Genomic DNA, 23,585 nt, shown 5'->3' on the forward strand with positions numbered 1-23,585 from the left:
ATTTGGTGTTAGAACTGGCTATTTCAAAAACTTCCGCCAAACTGATCGTTTTAAAGAATCTTAGTGTTGGTCAATGTGTATCGACGAGCCTTTCCGTGAATCTGGAGTGAGACGTATGGGGACCTGTGGCACAGTATATCTAACAGGCAGTACTCACACCCAATGGACCGGACTTACGAATGTATTGGGGAAACTTATGCGTACACATTGTAGGTCTTCAACATCTGACATGTTTTTAGTGCGTATGATATGTACGGATAAGCTTCCCCAATACATTGGTAAGTCTGGTCCATTGAGTGTGGATACAACTTATTAGATGTCTGTGCTTGCAGGTCAACAGTCACCAATTCTCCCAAAATGCTAACTACTAATCAACGAAAGCTTTCAATTCACGAAGACAAAAGAGATTAAGTCCACTTCGTAAAATTGTATGTGAAGAAAAACTCTTCTGCCACACCTGTACACAGTCAAGAGTTTGACTTTCTGATTTAGATTTTAGCTATATATCGTTTATATGTTAAATTAGCCCGAATAGCGGGAGCTGGATGCTTCGGGTATAAAGATTTTGTGTTTATCTTCTGCCAGAAACTTTCTTTGCACCTTTTTCCAGTACGTGCACATGTAAAAATTCAAAATATTCCTTGGTATACCTCCAAACTCCAATTTCGCTCTTCATATGAGCTCACTTTATATGATAATGACGTGATACAACTAGCTTTGTTAATATTAGTTGGATTGCCTAATATCAGAAAAGTTGACAGACGGTTTCGTCCAGGGCAGACGCTGCCTCAGTTCTACCCTGGAAGTAGCGTGACCGAAAATGGCGACAGGTGGTAATCGCTCCATTTATATATAATCACGACATGAGGGAGAATTATATTGAAGTGAAATCCGTCGGAAATTCAAACCTAAACCAGGCCAAAGTGATTTTTTTGTTGTTGAGGATATTTAGTCCTGCACTCACTTTATGATGGACCAGACCACTTGGCAAGCAGTTAACTTCCTCTCTTGTAGTCCTCGGACCCATTTTTTAACGAAATCGTCAGTTGACTTTTTTGAAAAACTTGGGCGCCGATTCCAGAAAAGATACACAAGAGGGGAAGTAAGTTGCTTGCCCAGTGGTCCGGCCCGTCATTAAGTGAATGTGAACCCAGGACTCCCAGCATCCTCAACAAAAAAAAAATATCAGAAGAGAATGTATTTTGTGGCCTAAATTTTGTATAGATGCTTTTTAATATTTTTCTGTTCGATAGGTTTGGAGGACGAGACGCTGCTGTATTTCACTCAATCTCAGAAATAAGATCACTTTCGAGTACTAATTGAGTCCTTTCATTTGATACCCCACATGACTATATTCTGTGAAAAAAATGTTGCCCCATGTTTCGCATAAAGGGGGAATGGGTTTATCAAGCCCCCAAGCCTCATACAATATGGTTAAGTTGTGGGGCAAAGAAAATAAGCTTTTTCTGAATCTTTCTTTTCCATTTTTCAGAATTTGTTAGCTGAATTACGAGCCTTGAAGGATGCTAATCAGAGGTTAAGCGAAGATAATCAAGAACTGAGAGACTTGTGTTGCTTTTTGGACGATGATCGCCAAAAAGGTCGGAAATTGGCTAGAGAATGGCAGCGTTTCGGTCGATATACAGCAAGTGTTATGCGTCAGGAAGTCTCAGCGTACCAAGTACGTATCGTCAATATAGTGATTAGTTTAAGGGATAGCATATATCGCTTTCTTTTTTAGAACAAACTGCGACAGTTGGACGACAAGCAACAGGAACTAATTCGTGATAACTTAGAATTAAAGGAGTTATGTTTGTATCTAGACGAGGAGCGGGCGCATGTAGCGGCTAATACATTATGCGCGAATTGCGGCTCCTCAACTCGACCCACCCTCCGAGATGATGGTGACGGAAGCAGTTCGAGTACAAATGCGGATGAGACTCTAAACAATTTGCGACAATACGAGCGGCAAATTGGGAATATAACCAAAGTAAGTTCAAATACCATTCATTACCATTTTCATTGCTCAATTGATTTCCACGTAAATGATAATTTTTTTTCGTTCCTTGCGTATTATTTGAGTTTTTTTCGCGCAGAAAAGTGAGTCGTGCTTATTGAGCAATTCAACATTTATTTTACACGATTGAGGTTTGAATGTTTTTTAATGAAATTTATCGGGATAGGTAATTTGAGGTAATTCGTAACTGCACAGAAAATTACGTACATACTTAAATAGGGGCCATCGATTGTAATTTTTTTTTTTGGCTAAACGTTTGACTGGCAAAATGCTGATCGCAGTGAATATTGGAGCGTGTAAATTATTTACAATTATAGTAGTGTTTCCGTATTTTCTCTTTTGAGAAAACTGATGAAACGCAGTTCAAACCAGCCTTTCACAATTTATGTTTAACTTCATTTGAGTAAGGGGAATATGTCGTGACGGACATTAAAATTTGTTGGCAGGTTCTTCTTAAAATCAATGAAATAGATAGGACGGAGTCTACTACATACCCCGAAAAATGAAATCTGCGATCCATGGGGTTACCCAATCATGGGATGCTTCAGTTATTATCGTCAGTTACATTAAAACCCATTGCCTTTTTTCGGATCCTCACACTAATTTTGTTAACTTATTATCCTTCACTTCTCACTCAGTGAATTATCATAAATCAATAATCAACCCATACATATTGGTTATATATGCGCTACCACGACCTATTGTGATGGGATATATCTAGTTAAAGTGCCTTTTTCGATTTTCCCTGAATAAAGTAAAGGCATTCTTCTTCTTGACGGCACATACTGTATTACTTTTTAAGGTTTTCGGTCCGTGTTCACACCGGTACAATTGCCTGAAAAACTGAAGTCCTTTGTCGTTCATGTGGTACAAAAAGGCTTTAGTCTCTTTGGTGCGAATTACGTGACGATACCACCGAAGGCGCCGGTCTCACGATCGGTGCAACTCCATATGGATCGCGGGTATCCTAATTTCGGATGTAATCAAGCCGTGTCACGCGATTAGTCCAACACAACATGCTTAGATGAAATCTAGGCCTCAAAATATGTCCCATTCCGATATCTGCTCAAATAAACTTACTAATAGTATATTATTACTTTTTAGAGATTTACTGAAAAACCCCCCTTAAATTCATCCTAACTAGCATAAAGGACAATATTTCGTATACACGTGGAAATCTGGACTTCCGAATTTTGTACCAGCATAGGGGACAATATTTCGAATATACGTTTCATGGAAATCAGGCAATTAAGGTCAAAGTTATAGCAGTTCAAACTTAGCAATTTCCCGCGAGTTTACTGCTTCCAAAGCCATGCAAATCAGATGCTGACGTCATAATTACCCGGAATAATTGACATTCGCGTGAAATATTAAAGTCACATTTATGAAGAATGTATTTATCTGCAGCCCTTTTTAAGGTTTTGTGTAAAACACTTATGTGAAATCTAATCTTCGAGAGATGTCCCATTCCGGTATCTGATCAATTAAATTTACTAATAGTATATTATCAATTTTTAGAAATTCCCCTTAAGTTCATCCTAGGTGTACTAAATTTTGCACCGATATAGAGGACAGCCTCATGCATACTCACGCCAAGGTTCATGGAAATCCAACCATTAGTGTCAAAGTTATAGAAGTTCAAACTTATCAATTTCGTGCTAGTTAACAGCATCCTAAACCATACAAATAAGATGCTGACGTCATAATTAATGAGAGTAATCGACATTCGAGTGAAACATTAAAATTCCATTCAAGAAGAATCCAATTCTCCCCACCCTTTTTTCATATTTGATGTAGGTTACATTCTTGGCATTTGTTAATAATATTAAAGGCAAAGTGTGAAGCGTATGAGGTTGACTATTATCAATACAGGTGCTGTCATCGAATGATTTATTTAAATCGCTTTCTAAAAAATAGAGGGCAATGGAATTTTTAGCTATGTGACACGGAGCTGTCATGCACTCGTGGCTCCTGACATCTTCTTCTTTTTCTTTAGCCTTTGTCCCGTTCACAAGCGGGGTCGTTTCGTTGTGATCGGTTTCGCAATTTTGTTTTATGAAATGCCTGATCTGGATGTAATCGCAAGGCTTTTATCCCCAGCCAGCGTATCAACCGTTGTTTCGGCCGGCCTTTTGGTCGCTTACCATTGACTTCGATGTTCAGAACAATATTGCGCCTCACTCGCAATTTTCCACGATGGGTTCAACCCCATATTGACCGCGGATATCCTTATTTCGGATGTGATCAAAACGTATCACGTTACTATTCCAAAGCAACATCTTCGCATTGCGGTAAATTTTCGATTTGAGACGTTCGCTGATACGTCCATCACAAAGAACACCAGTTGTGGAATGCCACTTCAGCCAGCGTGAAGCAATTTCATTATCCAGTTTTCCATTGGTAGATTGACCTGGGATATTTAAATCGCTCATTTCTGGGTAGGTTAAGGCAAGGATACCTTCTACGAGACAGCTGAGCAGACCCTCGAAGCCTGTCCCAAGTATAATATTAAAATCATACTTGGAAATTTAAACAGCCAAGTAGGGACGGAGCCCTTATTCAGGCGGTACGTTGGCTCCCATAGCTTACATAACGATACCAATGATAATGGACTGCAGATTATTCAGTTAGCAGTATCGTACGAAATGGCTGTTGATAGTACCTGGTTTGCGCGGAAAGCGGTCCACAAACACCCACTTTCAATCAAATTGACCACGTGCTGATTGAACCCCGCCACTTCTCAGCCGTGATGAATGTCAGAACATATAGGGGGGCCAATATAGACTCGGATCACAATCTCGTTGTCATGGTCCTCCGAGCTCGAATTACTACACCACCTAGAATCCCCTCTAATCAGGTGAGAGTGAATACCGAAGCCATTCACACCACAGCCCTCCGCAACCCCTATAAGGGTGAAATGGATGCCGCAATAACCGTAGTCAGTTGAGCGGAGAAGGGACTTCACAGATGGAAAAAGTGAGCCTGGGAGAACCAACAGGTCTGTGAACTAGAAAAGTTAAGGGAGCATCCGCAGCAGGCGTGGAAGTTTTGCCAACAATTCAGCAAAATGAAGTTTTATACATCTCGATATTCATCCTGCCGAGACAAAGAGGGAAATCTGATTTCCGACAGAATGGGCGCATTAGAGCGATGGGTTGAGTATTTTGATGATTTGCTCAACAACCAAAGTATCGGCGAGTTGGAGGACCCGCCAACTGAAGACGACGGACAAATGCTGTCACCACCGAGGATAGAAGAAACAGGCCGTGCAATTCATCGGCTTAAAAACCATAAGTCGGCAGGATCCGATGGAATTACAGCCGAATTGGTTCAATACGGAGGCGACCAATTACACCAAGTGCTTCGTCAACTGGTGCTCAAAGTATGGGACACATCGGTCTAAGACAAGAGGATGCCCTATCATGCGTCCTCTTCAAACCTGGTCCTGGAGAAAGTGATTCGCGATGTCGATGTAAATGCGAGAGGCACCATCCTCTTCAAGTCTACCCAACTACTGCCGTACGCTGACGATATCGACATCATGGGAAGAACAACCGGAGATGTACAGTCCACCTTCATCCAAATCGTGCCGTTGCCAGTCGTTGTGTATTCCTCGGAGACTTGGGTTCTTAGCAAAAAAACTACAAACTCATGGCGGTGTTCGACAGAAGAATCTTCCGAAGAATTTTTGGCCCCTTACATGAGGATGGACGATTCCGTACCCTACATAACGACGGCATCTATGAGCGATACTAAGACCGTCTGGTTGTGGGTAAAGTCCGGCTCAACAGGTTGCGGGGAGCGGGTCACTTAATCCGTATAGATGAGGATGATCCAGCCCGAAAAGTCTATAAGGGCAATATCTATGGTAGAAAAAGAAGACGAGTCTGACCCTGTCTGAGATGGAGCGATGGCGTAGCTGAGGACGCTAGACAGCTTTTAGGGCTATCGAATTCGTGGACTTCGACGCAAAACGGGGATATCTGGAGTTCCTTATTGAGGCGTGCCTAGACCGGATACCAGTTGTTGCGTCGTTGATGATGATAATGAATGCTATTAGCCAATGGAGAACTGCGTTATGCTCCTCACATAGGGTCGTCAAGCTTTCAGTTTCCCCACTTTTTTTATATCTTATTTATGATAGGTTGTCCTGCTGTATGTCTATCCGATCCGAAAGCCATAAATATCTAAACAAGTTGGGAAACCGGAAGCTTGACGCTTCAGGTATAAAAGGTTTTGGGTTTCCCTATGTGAGGAGCATAACGTAGTTCTCCATTGGCTTATAGCATTGATCCGAGATATTGAAATCGCTCAGTTCTGGGCAGGTTACTGCCAACTGGTGTTCTTTGTGATCGACGTATCAGCGCACGTCCCAAATCTAAAATTTACTGCAATGTCGTCCGTCTGTCGCTCTCTACAGTTCTGAGTGTTGGCCGACTATAAAGGACAATGAAAGGCGTCTTGCGGTAATGGGGACGAAGATATTGCATTGCACTGGTGGCGCGACACGTTTTGATCACGTCTGAAACGAGAATATTCGCGATCGATGTCGGTTTGTACCGATCGTGGAAAAACTGCGAGAGAGGCGTTTTCAATGGTGTGGTCACGTAATTCCCGCTAACAAGAATTCAATAACCAGTATTGGTCAGAACATCAAAGCCAATGGTAAGCAACCAAAAAGCCGGCCCAAACAATCTTGGCTTGATACACTGGGTGGGGATTTAAAGGTCTCGCGATTACATTCTGATCAAGCATTTAATAAAATAAAATGGCGAAACCGATAACGACGAGACGACCCTGCTTGTGAATTCAAGACTGAAGAAAAAGAAAAGGAGGAGCGGCGAGTGCACGAGAGTTCCGTGTCACATAGCTAAAAATTCCATTGCCCTCTATTTTTTAGAAAGCGATTTAAATAAATCATTTGATGGAAAGCCCTGTATTGATAATAGTCAACCTCGTACGCTTCACACTCTGAGTTTAATATTATTAGCAAATGCCAAGAATTTAACCAACATCAAATATAAACAAGTCGGGAAACCGGAAGCTTGACGCTTCAGGTATAAAAGGTTTTGTGTTTCCCTATGTGAGGAGCATAACGTAGTTCTCCATTGGTTACTGCCATTGCCAGAACTCAGCGATTTAAAAATCTCGAGTCAATGCTATCAGCCAATGGAGAACTGCGTAATGAAATTTTTTCACGCATTAATGCAACCTGGATGAAGTAGCATTCCCCAACTGGTGTTCTTTGTGATCGACGTATCAGCGCACGTCCGAAATCTAAAATTTACTGCAATGTCGTCCGTCTGCCACTCTCTATAGTTCTGAGTGTTGACCGACTATAAAGGACAATGAACGGCGTCTTGCGGTAATGGGGACAAAGATGTTGCATTGCACAGGTGGCGTGACACGTTTCGATTACGTCTGAAATGAGAATATCCGCGATCGATATGGGTTTGCATCAATCGTGGAAAAACTGCAAGAGAGGCGTTTTCGATGGTGTGGTCACGTAATTCACGCGAACGAGAATTCAACAACTAGTATTGATCAGAACATCGAAAGCAATGGTAAGCAACCAAAAAGCCGGTCAAAACAATGGTGGCTTGATACGCTGGATGGGGATTTAAAGGTATCGCGATTACATCCTGATCAGGCATTTGATAAAATAAAATGACGAAACCGATCATCACGAGCCACCTCGCTTGTGACCTGAAGGCTGAAGAAAAAGAAAAAGATGTGAGGAGCGACGAGTAGTATAGCTAAAAATTCCATTGCCCTCTATTTTCTAGAAAGCGATTTAAATAAATCATTTGATGGAAAGCCCTGTGTTGATAATGGTCAACCTCATACGTTTCACGCTCTCTGTTTAATATTATTAGCGAATGAAAACAATTTAACCAACATCAAATATAAAAAAGGGTTAGGGAGAATTAGATTCTTCTTGAATGGAATTTTAATACTTCACTGGAATTTCAATTATTCTCGTTAATTATGACGTCAGCATCTTATTTGTATGGCTTAGGATGCTGTTAATTAGCACGAAATTGATAAGTTTGAACTGCTATAACTTTCCCACTAATAGTTGGATTTTCATGAAACCTGGCATGTGTATGCACGAGGCTGTCCTCTATGTCGGTGCAAAATTTAGCACACTTAGGATGAACTTAAGGGGAGTTTTTTAGTCTATTTCTAAAAGTTGATAATATACTATTAGTGAATTTTTTGAGCAGATACCGGAATGGGACATCTCTCGAAGATTAGATTTCACATAAGTGTTTTACACAAAACCTTAAAAAGGGCTGCAGATAAATACATTCTTCATAAATGTGACTTTAATATTTCACGCGAATGTCAATTATTCCGGGTAATTATGACGTCAGCATCTGATTTGCATGGCTTTGGAAGCAGTAAACTCGCGGGAAATTGCTAAGTTTGAACTGCTATAACTTTGACCTTAATTGCCTGATTTCCATGAAACGTATATTCGAAATATTGTCCCCTATGCTGGTACAAAATTCGGAAGTCCTAGGATGAATTTAAGGGGGGTTTTTCAGTAAATTTCTAAAAAGTAGTAATATACTATTAGTAAGTTTATTTGAGCTAATATCGGAGTGGGACATATTTTGAGGCCTAGATTTCATCTAGGCGCACCACCCTGAATTTTTTTCCGGAGTTTTAGGTTGGGTAGTTTCCGAAAATGAGTCCTGTCTCACTTCAAGTGCGTACATTTTGACTCTTTACTCACGCACTTTGCAATTTATGCCAAAACTAATGTCAGTTTCGGAAAGTACAAATCGAGACCTTTCATTTGATACCCTACACAACTATATCCGCTGAAAAAAAATGTTGAATCCCCCCTTTGCATGTATGGGGAGGCCCCCCTTTAAACTCCACCTAAATTTATGCCATTATGCCATCTGTTTGCCAATTTTCGTTCGGATCGGTTTAGCCGTTTTGGAGAAAAATGCGTGTGACAGACAGACAGACAGACATTGAATCGATTTTAATAAGGTTTTGTTTTACACAAAACCTTAAAAAGGGCTAGGGAGAATTGGATTCTTCTTGAATGGAATTTTAATATTTCACTGGCATGTCAATTATTCTCGTTAATTATGACGTTAGCATTTCATTTGTATGGCTTAGGATTCTGTTAATTCGCACGAAATTGATAAGTTTGAACTGCTATAACTTTGACACTAATAGTTGGATTTCCAAGGAACTTGACATGTGTATGCATGAGGCTGTCCTCCATGTCGGTGCACAATTTAGTACACTTATGATGAACTTAAGGGGAGTTTTTTAGTCAATTTCTAAAAGTTGATAATATACTAGTAGTAAAGTTATTTGAGCAGATACCGGAATGGGACATCACTCGAAGATTAGATTTCACATAAGTGTTTTACACAAAACCTTAAAAAGGGCTGCAGATAAATAGATTCTTCATAAATGTGACTTTAATATTCCACGCGAATGTCAATTATTCCGGGTAATTATGACGTCAGCATCTGATTTGCATGGCTTTGGAAGCAGTAAACTAGCTCGAAATTGCTAAGTTTGAACTGCTATAACTTTGACCTTAATTGCCTGATTTCCATGAAACGTATATTCGAAATATTATCCTCTATGCTCGCGCAAAATTCGGAAGTCCTAGGATGAACTTAAGGGAGGTTTTTTAGTAAATTTATAAAAAGTAGTAATACACTATTAGTAAGTTTATTTGAGCAGATATCGAAATGGGACATATTTTGAGGACTAGATTTCATCTAAGCGCACCACCCTGATTTTTTTCGGATTTTTAAGTTGGGTAGTTTCCGAAAATGAGTCCTGTCTCACTTTAAGTGCGTACATTTTGACTACTTACTCACGCACTTTGCAATTAACTAACTAATATTAGTTTCGGAAAGTACAAATCGAGACCTTTCATTTGATACCCTACACGGCTATATCCGGTGAAAAAATTTGTTGAATCCCCCCTTTGGATGTATGGGGAGCCCCCCTTTAAACTCCACCTAAATACACAAAACCTTAAAAAACTGTTATAACTGTTAACTGATTCGCGAAAGAGCTCAGGTTGGACTGTATTTCGTGGATCGGTTAGCCAAAATTTATGTTGTTTTCAACAGATGAAATCTGTTATGTTCGGCTACTTACGACCTGACGACGTCAAAATTCAAGTGTCGGCGATGAAATATGGAAACGGGTGCATGTTCGGATGGTTTTGTTTTTCTCGCGATACAGTTGGCCCAATGTTTAAGTTCGTGGGTGAAAAAACTGCAGCCAATTACTGTTATTTACTGTCGGAATTTATACTGTCGGCTTCTTATCAAATGTACGAACGTCCTTCAATGACTGAATCTTTGGCAAAAACATTCGTATATGGCTAAAAACCCAAAATATTTCTTCATACTTTTTTCAAATTACAAGAAATACGTACATATTACAGACGTAGATCTTATGCTCTTATGCGCTTATGCGCTAAACAAACAAACATGGTCTATTACCGAATACTGTATTCTACATGCTTGTATATAAATTGATGGAGACCTATTTTCGATTTACTTTGTGCATAAAAGTATACATATATACATATAAAGTACGTATGTTACATATCGCTTGTTCAATGTACAAATATATATATTTGGATCAGGTGCTACTCCGACCCTTCAATCGCGTATACAAATGAATACATACGTGTCTGTCTGGAGTAATTGATACTGATATGTAAATTATTAAAAACCTAAAACCCATTCACGTGAGCTCACTTTGTGTGGTATTGAGCCGTTTCCGAATAAATCGGGTGTGACAGACAGAATGTCAATTATTCTCGTTAATTATGACGTCAGCATCCCATTTGTATGGCTTAGGAAGTAGTTGCTTCGCACAAAATTTATAAGTTTGAACTGCTATAACTTTGACACTAATAGCCGGATTTCCATGAAAATTGACATGCATATGCGAGATATTGCCCTCTATGCCTGTGCTCCCCAGAGAGGAGGGGGAGGGGGTTCAGTCAATTTCTAAAAATTGGTAATATACTCTTAGTAAGTTTATTTGAACAGATATCGGAATGTGATATATTTTGAGGCCTAGATTTCATATCAGCGCATCTTCCTGATTTTTTCGGATTTTTGGGTTTGGTAGTTTCTGAAAATGAGTCCTGTCCCACTTTAATTGTGTACATTTTGACTTTACAATTTACGTCAAAACTAATATTAGTTTCGGAAAGAACTAATCAAGACCTACCCCAAATGACTATATTCGATGAAGAAAAGATTTGACATACCCCTTTTGCATGTATGGGGAGCCCCCCCTTAAACTCCAAGTAAATCAATGTCACTAACCGTATGCGTGGGATTAAAAACATTGAGTACGAGTGGGCAAGATTTTTAACGGATCTGATTGCTTGGTTTGTTTACCTCCTGCTTCAGGGCTGCCGCGGAGCCGCTGGTATTCGCAATCCAGTAACGATGCAAATCATACTTTGTCACCAGTGATGTTTGAGCCGCGAACTTTCGCACGACAGCTTGGCGCTTTTACCACTGAGCCATCTAGATCGGGACGGCGAGAGAGATCTATATCGACTTGTCAAAAGCCAACATCAACAAATACAGAATATCGAGCATTTCTTTGGTGTCAATGATAAGAACGGTATTTGACTTACTGAATGAAGAGGACTGAACACCATCTGATCGGTAAGAAAGCGCCGCCTGGAATGGCGGAAAAAGAAAGGTAGTCCAGCAGAATGTTTAGAAAGAGTTAAATTATTAATTTTATGATAAAATTTACATCATATTTCATAATACTACTGCATTCGGCTACTAAAAGCCCCTAGCAGCAAGTAGGCCTCATGAACTGGGACTCTCTACATGCTCTTTTGTGTGGTGGTGTACGGGCTCAAACTTATGTTCATTAGCGCAACTTTTGCAATGTTTAGGGTTGCAGTTTAAAAACAAAATATTTCCTGCTTGGGCTATTACAAGAGGTGGATATTTGCACGTTACCAACCTATGAATTTCAAATCTATTGTGCTGCTGAAACCTCGAAACATATTTTGTATACAAACTGAGTTAATGGCTACGATCTTGGCCTATTGGAAGCGGGCTTTGATTGGTATCTGGTTTGCGCTCAAGCTCTTCGATGATAATATCGGGAACAACTTAGCGGGAATTCTATACATACGACCCGGACATTCTGTGCCCAAACCTTGGCTACTGTGTTTTGTATTCTGATAAGTAACAGTAGAGGACATGAATACTGTCACGGATTGATGCTAACAATTCTTGGATGCGCACTTTGCCAGCATAGTTTGCAAGCTTGCAATTGTGCAGCGCTAAAGAGGAGGATTTTGGGCGAAGGTTGTTTTCTATAATATTAGTATTATTTTGTTAAGGGAAAGTCGCACCGCGTCCTTGAAGAACTATTGTGCCCATAATATTAGTAACTCTACGCACTCAGAGGAACTTATCCCAATGGTGATATTGTGATAATAATGGATGATTTTAGTGCCAAGGTGGATTGTGGTGATATCTTGCTGAAATATGATGGGAAGGTATGGTCTATGAACTACACTAAAGATAGGTTAGAACGATATCACATTTCCAAACCACAGGCGCATCAATATCTGTGCTTTACAAGAAACTCGATGGTGTGGTGCCAAAAGCTGCCATACAGAATTTGCATTTAATTTAGTGTTGGCGTTGCCATCTCCATCCGGGTAGATGTAAGCTGTCGTATGGAAGGTTGCATTTTAAATCTCACATGTAGCAGTGGCTTGATGTCGGATACCAGCCAACTCAGCTGTGAATGAGTACGCTTGTTTTATTTTCTGACGCTGACGTATGCTGTTTTTATCTAGTTGCTTGTTGGTTGTATATCGCCTTGCAGTTTGAGCAGCCACAACATCGTAGTATTTCTTTCTGTAAGATCGTCGTATGGTATGTGTTGCCATCACGGTTCCAATTCATTTCATTTTTTTTGCTCATTATGTGGTCCTATTGCATATTTATTTTAGTACTTTTTGGTGGAATTGCCAATCTTTCTTGTTTAATCAGTTTTTAATCAACAATATGCAACTCAATCTTTTTTTTTCCAGGATCTGAACTTGAGGTCGACACTCAGCGATCAAACATTGCAATATGTTCGCTCGCTTGAGCGAAGGATTCGTCAGTTAGAAGAGGAACGTGGAAATGCTTCGCAACAGGTCCCAGACCCAATCTCTAATCGACCAGAAGCTGTCGTTAGAGCACTGCAAGTCCTTGAAGTTCGGGAGCAGCTAGAAAGGGATCGCAACGGAAATGCTGTAAATGCGAAAAATGCTGAGCAAATGGACGATGGCGAGAAGGCTCTCGTTCGTGAAATGTGCAACGTCGTGTGGCGGAAGTTAGAGGACAACCCCAATGGTCCTAATATTGAAACCATTTAGGTGAACTTGCCTGAATATCTGAGTATATACGTAATGTGCCGTAAGTTCTAAAAGTGAGTTTACATTGATGGCAAGAGGAAGTAACGATTGCTAATGAAAGCTTTATGAAATACCAATGGATGCATGCACCTGCTTCGCATATCAACAGTGCCAAATGGCTGTCAGCCAAAGGACCACCACTCGGCTCAAAAGGAAATCACGCGGCTTGCAAACTCACTGTCTATAAACGTGTAATTTGCATATTCTTTTGTTCGGTACAGGGTTATTCCCTTTGTCACTCCATGACTCGTAATTTCCATCCATGCCTTAGCGCCCTTCACAGTAGGTTCGGTGTGGTATTCGTACGCTAAGTGCGGACGTCCAGGATAGGATAGGATAATTTCAAGATAATTTATTAAAAATTTGTTTTTGTTATGTAATTCCTAAGGAGGAACTAGACTTAGAGTACTTCTAATCGTCTTGCCAAGAAGCTTTAGCAATATTTAGTATTATTTTGTACAAATTTTTAAATATTGTATTTATTTGATTGTAAAATAAATCTGTTATCTGAAACTGCTACGGATTTTTTCAAACAAACTTCCACGAACATACATATATCTCCGCCGTGGGCAAGCTGCTTGATGGCAATAAAAATATTTAGTCCAAATTACATCCATAAATTATTCTTGCCAACTTGGTTGGTTTGCTTTATATTTCATAGTGGTACCGGGGTGGCCTGAAGGTTTCATTGCGGTACAGTTTCTTTGAACTTGTTACACGGAATTAATTAAATGACATCAATCACTTGTAAGGGACAAAAATCAATAAAAGTCGATAGTGGCAACAACGACCGTGTGGAAAAACTAAATGCCAGGAATGGTGAGAAACCAGTGACAGATGTGCTTTTCGTGACCTACGACTAAGAACGTGCATGCAACTGAGTGCATTGGGAGAAATATGTCTGTTGTAAGGACGAGAATGGTTAGCAGCAAAGTCCTAGTCATAATAGCAACCAAGAAAAGTTTCCAATGGCTGGAAGATGAAAAAAGCGTCATGGCGGTCATTGTAAAATTCGATGGAGTTGCGGCTACCGGCGCTAGAAGTTAGTGATATTATTGTTGAGAGAGAGAATGTAGTTTAATAACACTTTTAATTCAAACACGGCTTTGCGTCTTTTCTATTTGCACGTGAATCTTGTCTGTCGAAAAATCTTCCCCAAGTTTTGCCCGGCAGGTGTTTGTATGTTACATTTTAAAGCCGTATTGGGTCTGACAGTTTATCCGATCGCACTAAACCGGAGGGATTTGTTGCAAAAGTAACGTTGGCATGCCTATCTTCGAATGGAAAAATTCATTCCGCTCTAATGGCCATTTCCACCACCTCCTTGCCACGAAAGTCAATCTAAGGCATGCGTTTAGTTATACGGAAATGCTCTTCTACATCTATAACGGCGTCTAAAAAGGCCTCAAGTGTGGGAACGGGAATACATTCTTTTAGGGGTAAGCATAAATAAGTAAGGGCAATATCTGTGGTAGAAAAAGAAGACGGGGCAGACCCTGCCTAAGATGGAGCGATGGCGTAGGTCAGGACGCCAGACAGCTTTTAGGGATATCGAATTGGTGGACCTCGGCGCAAAACCGGGATGTTTGGAGTTCCTTATTAAGGCAGGCCTAGACCGGATACCGGTTGTTGCGCCGTTGATGATGATGATAAGTAAGTATAGTAAGGTTATAATAAGTCGCTATCAGGCAATATCTTGTTAAATTTGTTTACCCAATATGAAAACCCTCTCTTTCTCCCTTTCACAGCTAATGAAGATATTGTCGGTTTCCTCTCCATTGAAGAGTGAATCTTGTCTTTAAACTATTCCATGGATAGTTTAGCTAGCTTAATGTTACATCAATTAGGGGCTCGCAAATCATCATAAAAGCAAATGATGCTTTCTGCCCCTTTGAGTAGGAGCTTGAGAAAACACTCAAAATATTAATTGTTTCGTGAAAGGCAACGGATAGACATTATTATTATTAGTTTGCTTCCGAACGTCGACAACACCTCTGAGAGATTTTTGATCGGTTTCTGGAATATGAGCACGCTCCTCCACAATGGTATCGAATGGAGGGACTTTGGGGAGAACTTCCCGCGTTCCGCGAGGCGTTTCTCATTATCTGGGAGCAGAGTTGTAGATTTCAAAAACTCTCACCGCCTCGTCATCGGCAGCATACAGCCGGGGACAGAATCTGCCACAACATGACTGATCGGCAAGGAATATCTGATCAGATTGACCTCTTGATCACGCGAAACAAAAGATATGCTTGTGCATCGCTACTGTATCCACAGGTAGATACTAGATAGCTACCACACTCTCCCTTGCCCCTCAAGAAGGGAAATCAGTGCCAGTACGCAGGATTTCAAATTGCTCTGTCCGCCCGGACTTACTAATGGGTTGGTGAGGTTGGTACGTTTTTCTCTATGCAGAAGTGAATACGTGAAAATACTGGGGGTGAGCACGCATCAGTGCCATGGCTGACATATTCTTTTCATCTCTCTCTTATCAATACGATCTTACGAAGGTTATGGTTTTTCCTCCTTTAGCGCCGATCATGTGTACGGATAAGCTTCCGCAATAAATTTGCCAGTCGGGGCATTTTAGTGTGGGTACTGCCTATTAGATACTGTGTCTGCCCGCAAAGAATCAGATCCTTGGCCCGACAAATTTAATATGGAGCGTCTCCGCAATTTAGGTGTTGCAAAGCAGTCGGAAAATTGTTTGTTGTGTAAACGACTCCAACTCTTGAAGAATTCGCCAGAGCTTATCGATAAGAATTAGGGTGCCTTATCTCCGCTGCGGGTGAAATGTTCTGCCGCCTCGCAGAAGAACGTCACAAGAACTGTCTCCGGAAACGTGGAAACGCGTTGTTGAACGTAAAGTGCCTAGAGCTCTGTTAATGACTGCGAGCGGAGGTGAGTGCGACACGTTGCAAATTTCCTTACTATAGTAAGGTATGAGCAATACAGTGTAGTGGACGCTGTGAGGTAAGAAATCAAACTGTTGTGTTGTTGAGGGAAGGAGGAGCTTCTGTAAATAAGAACAATTTCGAAAACGGTTATGTCATCACGGAAAGTGTTGCAGCTCCTCGGACGCTTTTCGATGGTCATGTGATGGACATTAACGATGGCTTCTCGTCCACAGTGAGAAGAAGTCGAGGTGCCACTTGCTTCTTGCTGCTCTCACAACATTATTTTTGACATCAATATGCTCAAATGAGCACTAGCGTAACGCGGTTTTCCTGCGGAGCTGCAAATTCCAGTTACAGTTATGGCAGATATGGCTGTGAGAGGTGTTCCTGTTGCCGCCAATAAAATAGTATCAATAATCCTGGAACGTATTAAAGAATACTTCGTGGCTTCAATCGACAAAGATCAGGCTGGTTTTCGTGCTGTATCATCTTACAACTTTTATTACCGTACGCTCTTGTGAAGTTTAAATTACCGATTTCGAGGGAGCTTCCGATAGAGTCAACAGGAAGTTTCTCTGAAATGCTGTATGGAGGCGGGGCGTTTCGAAGAAACTAATAGTTATTAACATGTGATAGTGCAGAATGTTATGGGTTGTATCAAGATAAAATATCAGAGTAGTTTGTCATTCAAAGCAGAGTCAACTCTATTAGCGATACTTTTTCTCATTATTGCTGCCTTCTGTGGAGGGCGTGGATAGATATAATGGACGATGTCGTTTGCCTTCAAATGCCTGAATTATGACGACAACATCTACTTGTTGAGTCATGGATTTTGGCCAAATGGCAAACAAACTGAAAATAGACACCAATAAAACTAAGATTCTCAGGCGAGCTGGTCAGCGTATTTTTCTTAATTGTTTTAATGGGCTGAGTATGGAGGGGCTCCAATAGTTTGCATATTTCGTTTTGTTATTTCGGTCGGTGGAGGCACTGAACTTGATGTTTCACGACTCATTAATCGTACAAATGTTTCTCCGTCTCACATCAACATTAAGTTGGGGTTAATTCTTCACCAACGTTCTCAGTCCTGCTTATATTAACTCTTTTACAAACTCACTCACTCTTTCCTCTGATAATATCGAAAGAAGAACTTCGCCGGTGTACGGACCAAAAACCCGTATCTCAATATGGCCGTTTGTCACATTAAGGCGAAATGACGCAGCGACTAGTCCAGACTATAGGAATTTGAATATTTTAGATCGGTGCTTCCAGCCGCTGGGAACTGTGCAATTAAATTATTTGTACGTATTAGCACAAGTCAGATCAATGGGCATCCTATGTGATCGATGTTCTGCTACAGGAAATAAATGATAAGCTTTAGCTTATCCCAAAAAAAACTATATTTTTTGTTTTCAATTATTATAACTTTATTTCAAATAATGGTTGTTTATTTCAAATAATGGTTGTTGAATCAAACGCGGCGGTCTTAAGACTAACTTAATCTAGTTGGTGAAAATGCATAAAATACGTTTTCTGAATTATGGAAATATTAAACTTGCAGACTAAACATCTGCCACTCTGGAATGTTGCAACTGGACTCTTTGGTCACGTTGGTGACACAAGTGCGAGACATAATTTTTGTTGGGTCAGGTGTTTCTGGTAACGTAACTCCTCCTCCATTAAGGTTTGGATTTTCTTCTTTATTATTGATTATTTTTTTTATTTTCTTCTACTTTATTGATTATTTTTAATTTGAAAGCTTTGTTTTTAAGATACATGATACCTATGAAAATTGATATGATGACAATGAGGAATGTTCTAACTGAACTGATTGTAACAACTTTTGTTTTATGGTATTTTAATTCTTGTATCATATTTCCTTCATATTTTGTCCTTGATTTACAATGAGTTCCTGAAAGGTTAGTTTAAGTTCGGATCTTGACTGTAGTGACCGCAGCTGCGCGACGGAAGCGGAATCTCATTCGGCTCTTTCTTAATTAATTTGCTTAAACAATGCATTTAATAATGTGCAATTGCCCTAATGTTCGCCGCAGATTGCACATTTTTGATGCATTCGGACGAATTGATCTAGACAAGAGGCGAATGATTTGCTGCATCCGCAGGCGCATGCGCATGTTGCCGCAACATTGCCTAGAGAGAGCTGAAAGCTATGTAGCGGCAAATGAAGCGGTGCGGGAAGAACAAAGAGGAGGCGATGCGGGACAGACTGGAGAGTGGAAAAAAACGGAAAAGAGAAGCAGTGAAGTTTTTGGTTTTTTTTTGGTGTTTTTTTGGCGAAGGAGTGAAAAAAAGTGAGAGTTGGGTGGAAGAAAGCCAAGTCGTTTTGGTTTTTGTTTTGAAAAGAAGAGGGAAAGATCTTCCCGAGGAAAAGGAGAAAAATGGAAGGTCGAGAGCCAGGAGGAACTGCTAATTAGGGACATCCTCAAAATGATAAACTGGCCTGAGGATGTCGACGAAGGGTGGGAACCTCAGGGGCCGCGCCTCATTCAAAAGCTGAGGCAGAAGAGGCAATAATTAGGGCTATGATCCGTCGTGGATCTTTCCCTCCTTGATCGCGGCACTCGGGTCCGGAGACTTACGGCTCCACGCGCGCGGTCGAGCCGTTTTTAAGGTTTTGATTGTAAAACAAAACCTTATTAAAATCGGTTTACTGTCTGTCTGTCCGTCCGTCTGTCTGTCTGTCTGTCCGTCTCACGCATTTTCTCGAAGACGGTTACAGCGATTGACACCAAATTTGGTAGAAAGGTGGGAACTGTGAACGCTCACGCTACATCCTTTTAATAATAATCGTTGGCGCAACAATCCATATTGGATCTAGGCCTTGAAGTGTGTTAGAGCACTTCATTCAAGACCGTAACGGTACACTACAGTATACTGTAGGAGGCAATGTGGTCAGCATTGAGCTCGCCCGAGATTATTACCCTGATTTGACTCAGGTACTCATTCACAGCTGAGTCGACTGGTATCCGACGTCAAATCACGATACAAATTCCACTGTCACCAGTGAGATTTGAACCGCGACATTCCGCACGACAGCCTTGTGCTCTAACCACTCAGCTATCCGGACACTTACATCCTTTTACAATGAATTTAAGGGGGGATCCCAATACATGCAGAAGGGGGGGGGGGTAAATTTTTTTTTCATCAAATATAGTCATGTGGGGTAGCAAATTAAAGGTCTCGATTAGTACTTTTCGAAGCGGCTCTTAGTTTTGGCTTTTGTTGAAAAGCTGGGGAGCGCGGGGGGTTGAAAGTGGTAATTTTTTCAACGAACCCATTCTCAGGAACTACCCAGCCGAAAAATCAGGGGGCTGCCACTATATGGTGCCTAGGCTCCGAAATACCCTCCATATCGATATCTGTTCAAATAAAGTTAATAGTAGTATATTACTATAATTTTTAGTAATTGACTAGAAAACCCCCCTTAAGTTCACCCTAGAATCACAAAATTGCAGCAATGTAGACTACAGTATAGATCATAATCCTGCCAAATTTGGTGAAAATCGCGCCATTACTAACAAAGTTATACTAGGTCAAATCTGTCGCTCCTCTGCAAATTCAAGACTATGAATGTCAATATTACTTGAAAGTGGCTATTTTCACATAATATATGCATATTTTACGTGCTACATGCTAATGGGACAAATGCACACCCAAATCTCTTTATAAAAGAAATACACAAAACCTTTCATACCTGAAGCGTCTAGCTTCCGGTTTCCCGACTTGTTTTTTCTATTTTCCAATTTTATAATAGTTCGCGTTCTGATTATCATTCGATAGGCCGTCACGAAGACCCTATTAATGTCTGTTTTGGAATCCGGTGCGGAGACGCGTTGTTTTGTAGTAATGAAGCGCACATTCCCGAGCCTGGCTAGCACAGAGGCGTGCAAGAACGTGTCGACCGAGCACTTTGATGGAGCTTCAATCTTTGCGGGCGGACCTTCACGATCAATTTAGCCAATTTATTTAGGTTTCTGGGATAGCTCTGCCCTCTAGGTCGTTGTCGGCCACTTAGGATGATCGACCTGGTCTTCCTCCCACACTTTTAACCATTACAGAAGGTAGGTTTTGATTTTCCAAACTTCTGAATTTACTTACAAATTTTGTTACTTTGTTACTAAATGTTTTACGGCCAATTTCAATTGCACAATTTTGAAAGTTTACAAAGTAGTTGCCGTTAAATACAAATTCCAATCGTCGCAGGAACTGTTAAAGGTTACATTTTTCATATTGGTAAGTATTGCAATATCTTCTTTGGTTTCAGTAAATTCGGAATTTGAATTTTTGATAAATTTACAACCATGTCTGAAAATACAATTTTTGCTCAGTGGGAGTTCCTTAAGTGTTCCTTTTGGTAAGAATATGCTCTATTATCGATTTCAATAATATACTCTGGTTCTTCATCTATTTGGTTGTTATTTCAATTTGCTATGGGAAATATAAGGTTCTTTTTTAATGTCAACGTTTCGGTTGGGATTTTAATTGCAATGATTATTAAGTTGTTGACGAATTTAGCAACTCGTAACTTTATATTGTGAAACTTATGAAAATCGGTATCGTAAGTTTTAATTTCTTCGTCGGTAAGTATACTGGGATGAAATATATTTGCTTGAGCCAAAACAATATTGTCCTGAATGTTCTCGACTTGTCATTTTATTATGTCTAACCGAATCATTTGTTCGAGGATTAAATTTTGAGTCGTATGATTTTCTTCTAGTCTATGTATTTGGTTGAATTTCTCTGCGATCCTTTTGCGGTTTTATTGCGTCTTTTAGGAGATTAAAGGTTTTGTTGGATTTGTCGTTAATTTTTACTTGTCGGTTTGTTTGTTCGATTATATTGTGATTGTTCGTGTCGATGATATTTAAGTGGTTTTGAATGCCCTGTCGATCGTCGTTTTCCATTGTACCAAATATCCAGTTTAGGGCGGTTCCACCCAGGTCGATAAGCCCTCGTTTAGATTTGCGTGGAATGAGAGTTTTGGCGGAATTCTTGATACTTTCAATTTGGAGGAGTGCCAAGTCCTTATTTGAATCGGTTTTTATTGACTTTATAGTCGCTTCTAGTCAGCTGACAATTCCTAAAATTTCGGTGGGGTGGATGATGTGTAAGATAATATCGTATTTGTTTACGATTTCTACGTCTTCTGTTCTAATCTGTGTATAACTTATTTCAGTAGTAATTTTCTCAACTATCAATGCCTGTAGCGTGGGTGGAAACAGTAATAGGAGGATCCCTGTCACGATCAGTACCTGAAAGTTGAGATTCATCATTGGATGAGGTCAATTTCCCTTGCAATATATCTAAAATGATTCTTTTGTAGTAGTGTAGAAGTAAGGTATATTCTTTTGAGAGAAAGTAATCTTATGATCTCGGGTTATGTATTCTGCATATATACAACAAAGCAGACGCAATCATTATCGCTTGTTTGTTGCGGGATGTCTTGCACATTTTCTTTGACGAACTCTCTCAGATCCAACATCTGTCACAGTGGCACTCACCCTGCCGCAATCAACGTTTCGTAGTTATGCAAGCAAATATAAGTCTACTGGAATAAGGAATCATACCAACTTGTTCTGGTCGCTCCTGAAATAAGGACATTAGTTGTCTATGTAGCATTGCACTTCAAGTTCGACTGAAGCGACGATGATTTAATATTTTAGGCTGTGATTTGAGAACCTCTCGACTCGACTATCAGGGCCGATTCAAGTGGTGAACCCGGTCCAAACCATCCGCCCCCGCTACCGAACGGAACAAAGGATCAAAATGGAGAAGGTGTGATTTGACATGACATCCGCTTTTGTCGCTCAGAGTGATGAACCTTTGCTAAATGGGCTGAATCTGGAGAAACAAACAAGAGAGCCGAGCTTAAGATAATTACTAATCAACTCAAGGTTTCCAGTCTATATTCTTCAGTGCGACCTTCCGTTGCTCTAACCATTAGGCCATCAGAACAGCAAATATATTAATAGCTTTAAATCCGCCTTTGCTGTTTTGAAATGCTGATACATAGGTTGGAGTTCTCTCCCGGCGATGCTATATAGAAGTAGCATGAAAAAAACCCTGTCATTTGGTCCAAGCGTTTATTGATTCATGTTTACGTCATGTCATTGGAGTACTTAGGCTTTAGACACATGGGGAAAGGCGACAGTTCTGTTGATAGCTGCCATTGCAATGGAACCATTCCACAATATAATCCATTGCCGAATGGCCGCTTGTCTGTTTGTGTGTCACATGCACCTTTTTCCAAAACAGCTGAAACGATCCGAAGCAAATTTGGTGGACATGAAATCCCACGCATAATGTGTGACATAAATTTACGGGGGGCTCTCCATACATACAAAGGAGATCAAGTGAAAGGTCTCGATTAGTACTTTCCGAAACTGTGTGAATTGTAAAGTCTGCGAGTAAGGAGTCAAAATACGCATACTTGAAGTGAGATGGAACTCATTTTCGGAAACTATCCAACTTATCAATCTGAAAAAAATCAGGCTGGTGCCTTGATATGAAATGTAGGCCTCAAAATATACCCCATTTCGACATCCACTCAAATAAACTTACTAATAGTATAATACCAACTTTTAGAAGTGGACTGAAAACCCCCTCTTAAGTTTATCCTGAGAGTATCAGCATAGAGGATAGTATTGAGCATACACATGCCAAGTTTCATGGAAATCCGACTTCTAGTGTCAAAGTGATAGCAGTTCAAACTTATCAATTTCTGCACCTTAAGCTATGCAAATAAGCTGCTAACATCATAATTAAAAAGAATATCTGTCATTCTATTGTACTTCTAATTCTGTAAAACAAAACCTTATTGAAATCGATTCATTGTCTGTTACAGGAACTTTTCTTAGAAAGGGCTGTACTGATTTATATCAAATTTGGTGTGATGGTGGAAACTGTGAACGCCTACGCATGCAGTGAGTTACATTGTTCTACGTGAAACTTAAGGGGGGTGGATTCCCATATATGCAAAAGAGGATTGTGTTTTTTCACAGAATATAGTCATGTCGGGTGACAAATGAAAGGCATCCATTAGTACTTTCCAAATCCAATTTTAGTTTCGAAGCCGATTGCGAAACAGGAGAGTGAGGGGTTATAAAGGGTCATTTAAATTAAGGCGTTATTCTCAGAAACCGTCCAACAGAAAAAACTGAAAAAAATCATGATGATTGTTCTATATGGCATC

General features: G+C 40.3%; 1 protein-coding gene and 1 long non-coding RNA gene across 6 annotated transcripts in view; both read left to right on the forward strand.

Annotated features, from left to right (window-relative positions):
- LOC119661682 (coiled-coil domain-containing protein 85C-A) overlaps positions 1-13,992 on the forward strand; it is a 58,259-nt gene extending 44,267 nt beyond the window's left edge. For all 5 annotated transcript variants that reach the window (XM_038071124.1, XM_038071121.1, XM_038071123.1 and 2 more), the window contains exons 3-5: positions 1,493-1,681; positions 1,742-1,990; positions 13,107-13,992. In XM_038071124.1, coding sequence (XP_037927052.1) covers positions 1,493-1,681; positions 1,742-1,990; positions 13,107-13,436 — 768 coding nt within the window. In that variant the 3' untranslated portion in view covers positions 13,437-13,992. The remainder of the gene's footprint in view (positions 1-1,492; positions 1,682-1,741; positions 1,991-13,106) is intronic.
- A 7,054-nt stretch (positions 13,993-21,046) lies between these two features.
- On the forward strand, positions 21,047-22,354 carry LOC119661594. Its single transcript, XR_005250594.1, has 3 exons — positions 21,047-21,500; positions 21,570-21,731; positions 22,057-22,354. It is a non-coding gene; the product is annotated as an uncharacterized LOC119661594 (long non-coding RNA).
- The last annotated feature ends 1,231 nt before the right edge of the window (positions 22,355-23,585 follow it).

The sequence above is a fragment of the Hermetia illucens genome, chromosome 1 (assembly GCF_905115235.1).
Source record: "Hermetia illucens chromosome 1, iHerIll2.2.curated.20191125, whole genome shotgun sequence".
NCBI classification, from domain to species: Eukaryota; Metazoa; Arthropoda; class Insecta; order Diptera; family Stratiomyidae; genus Hermetia; species Hermetia illucens.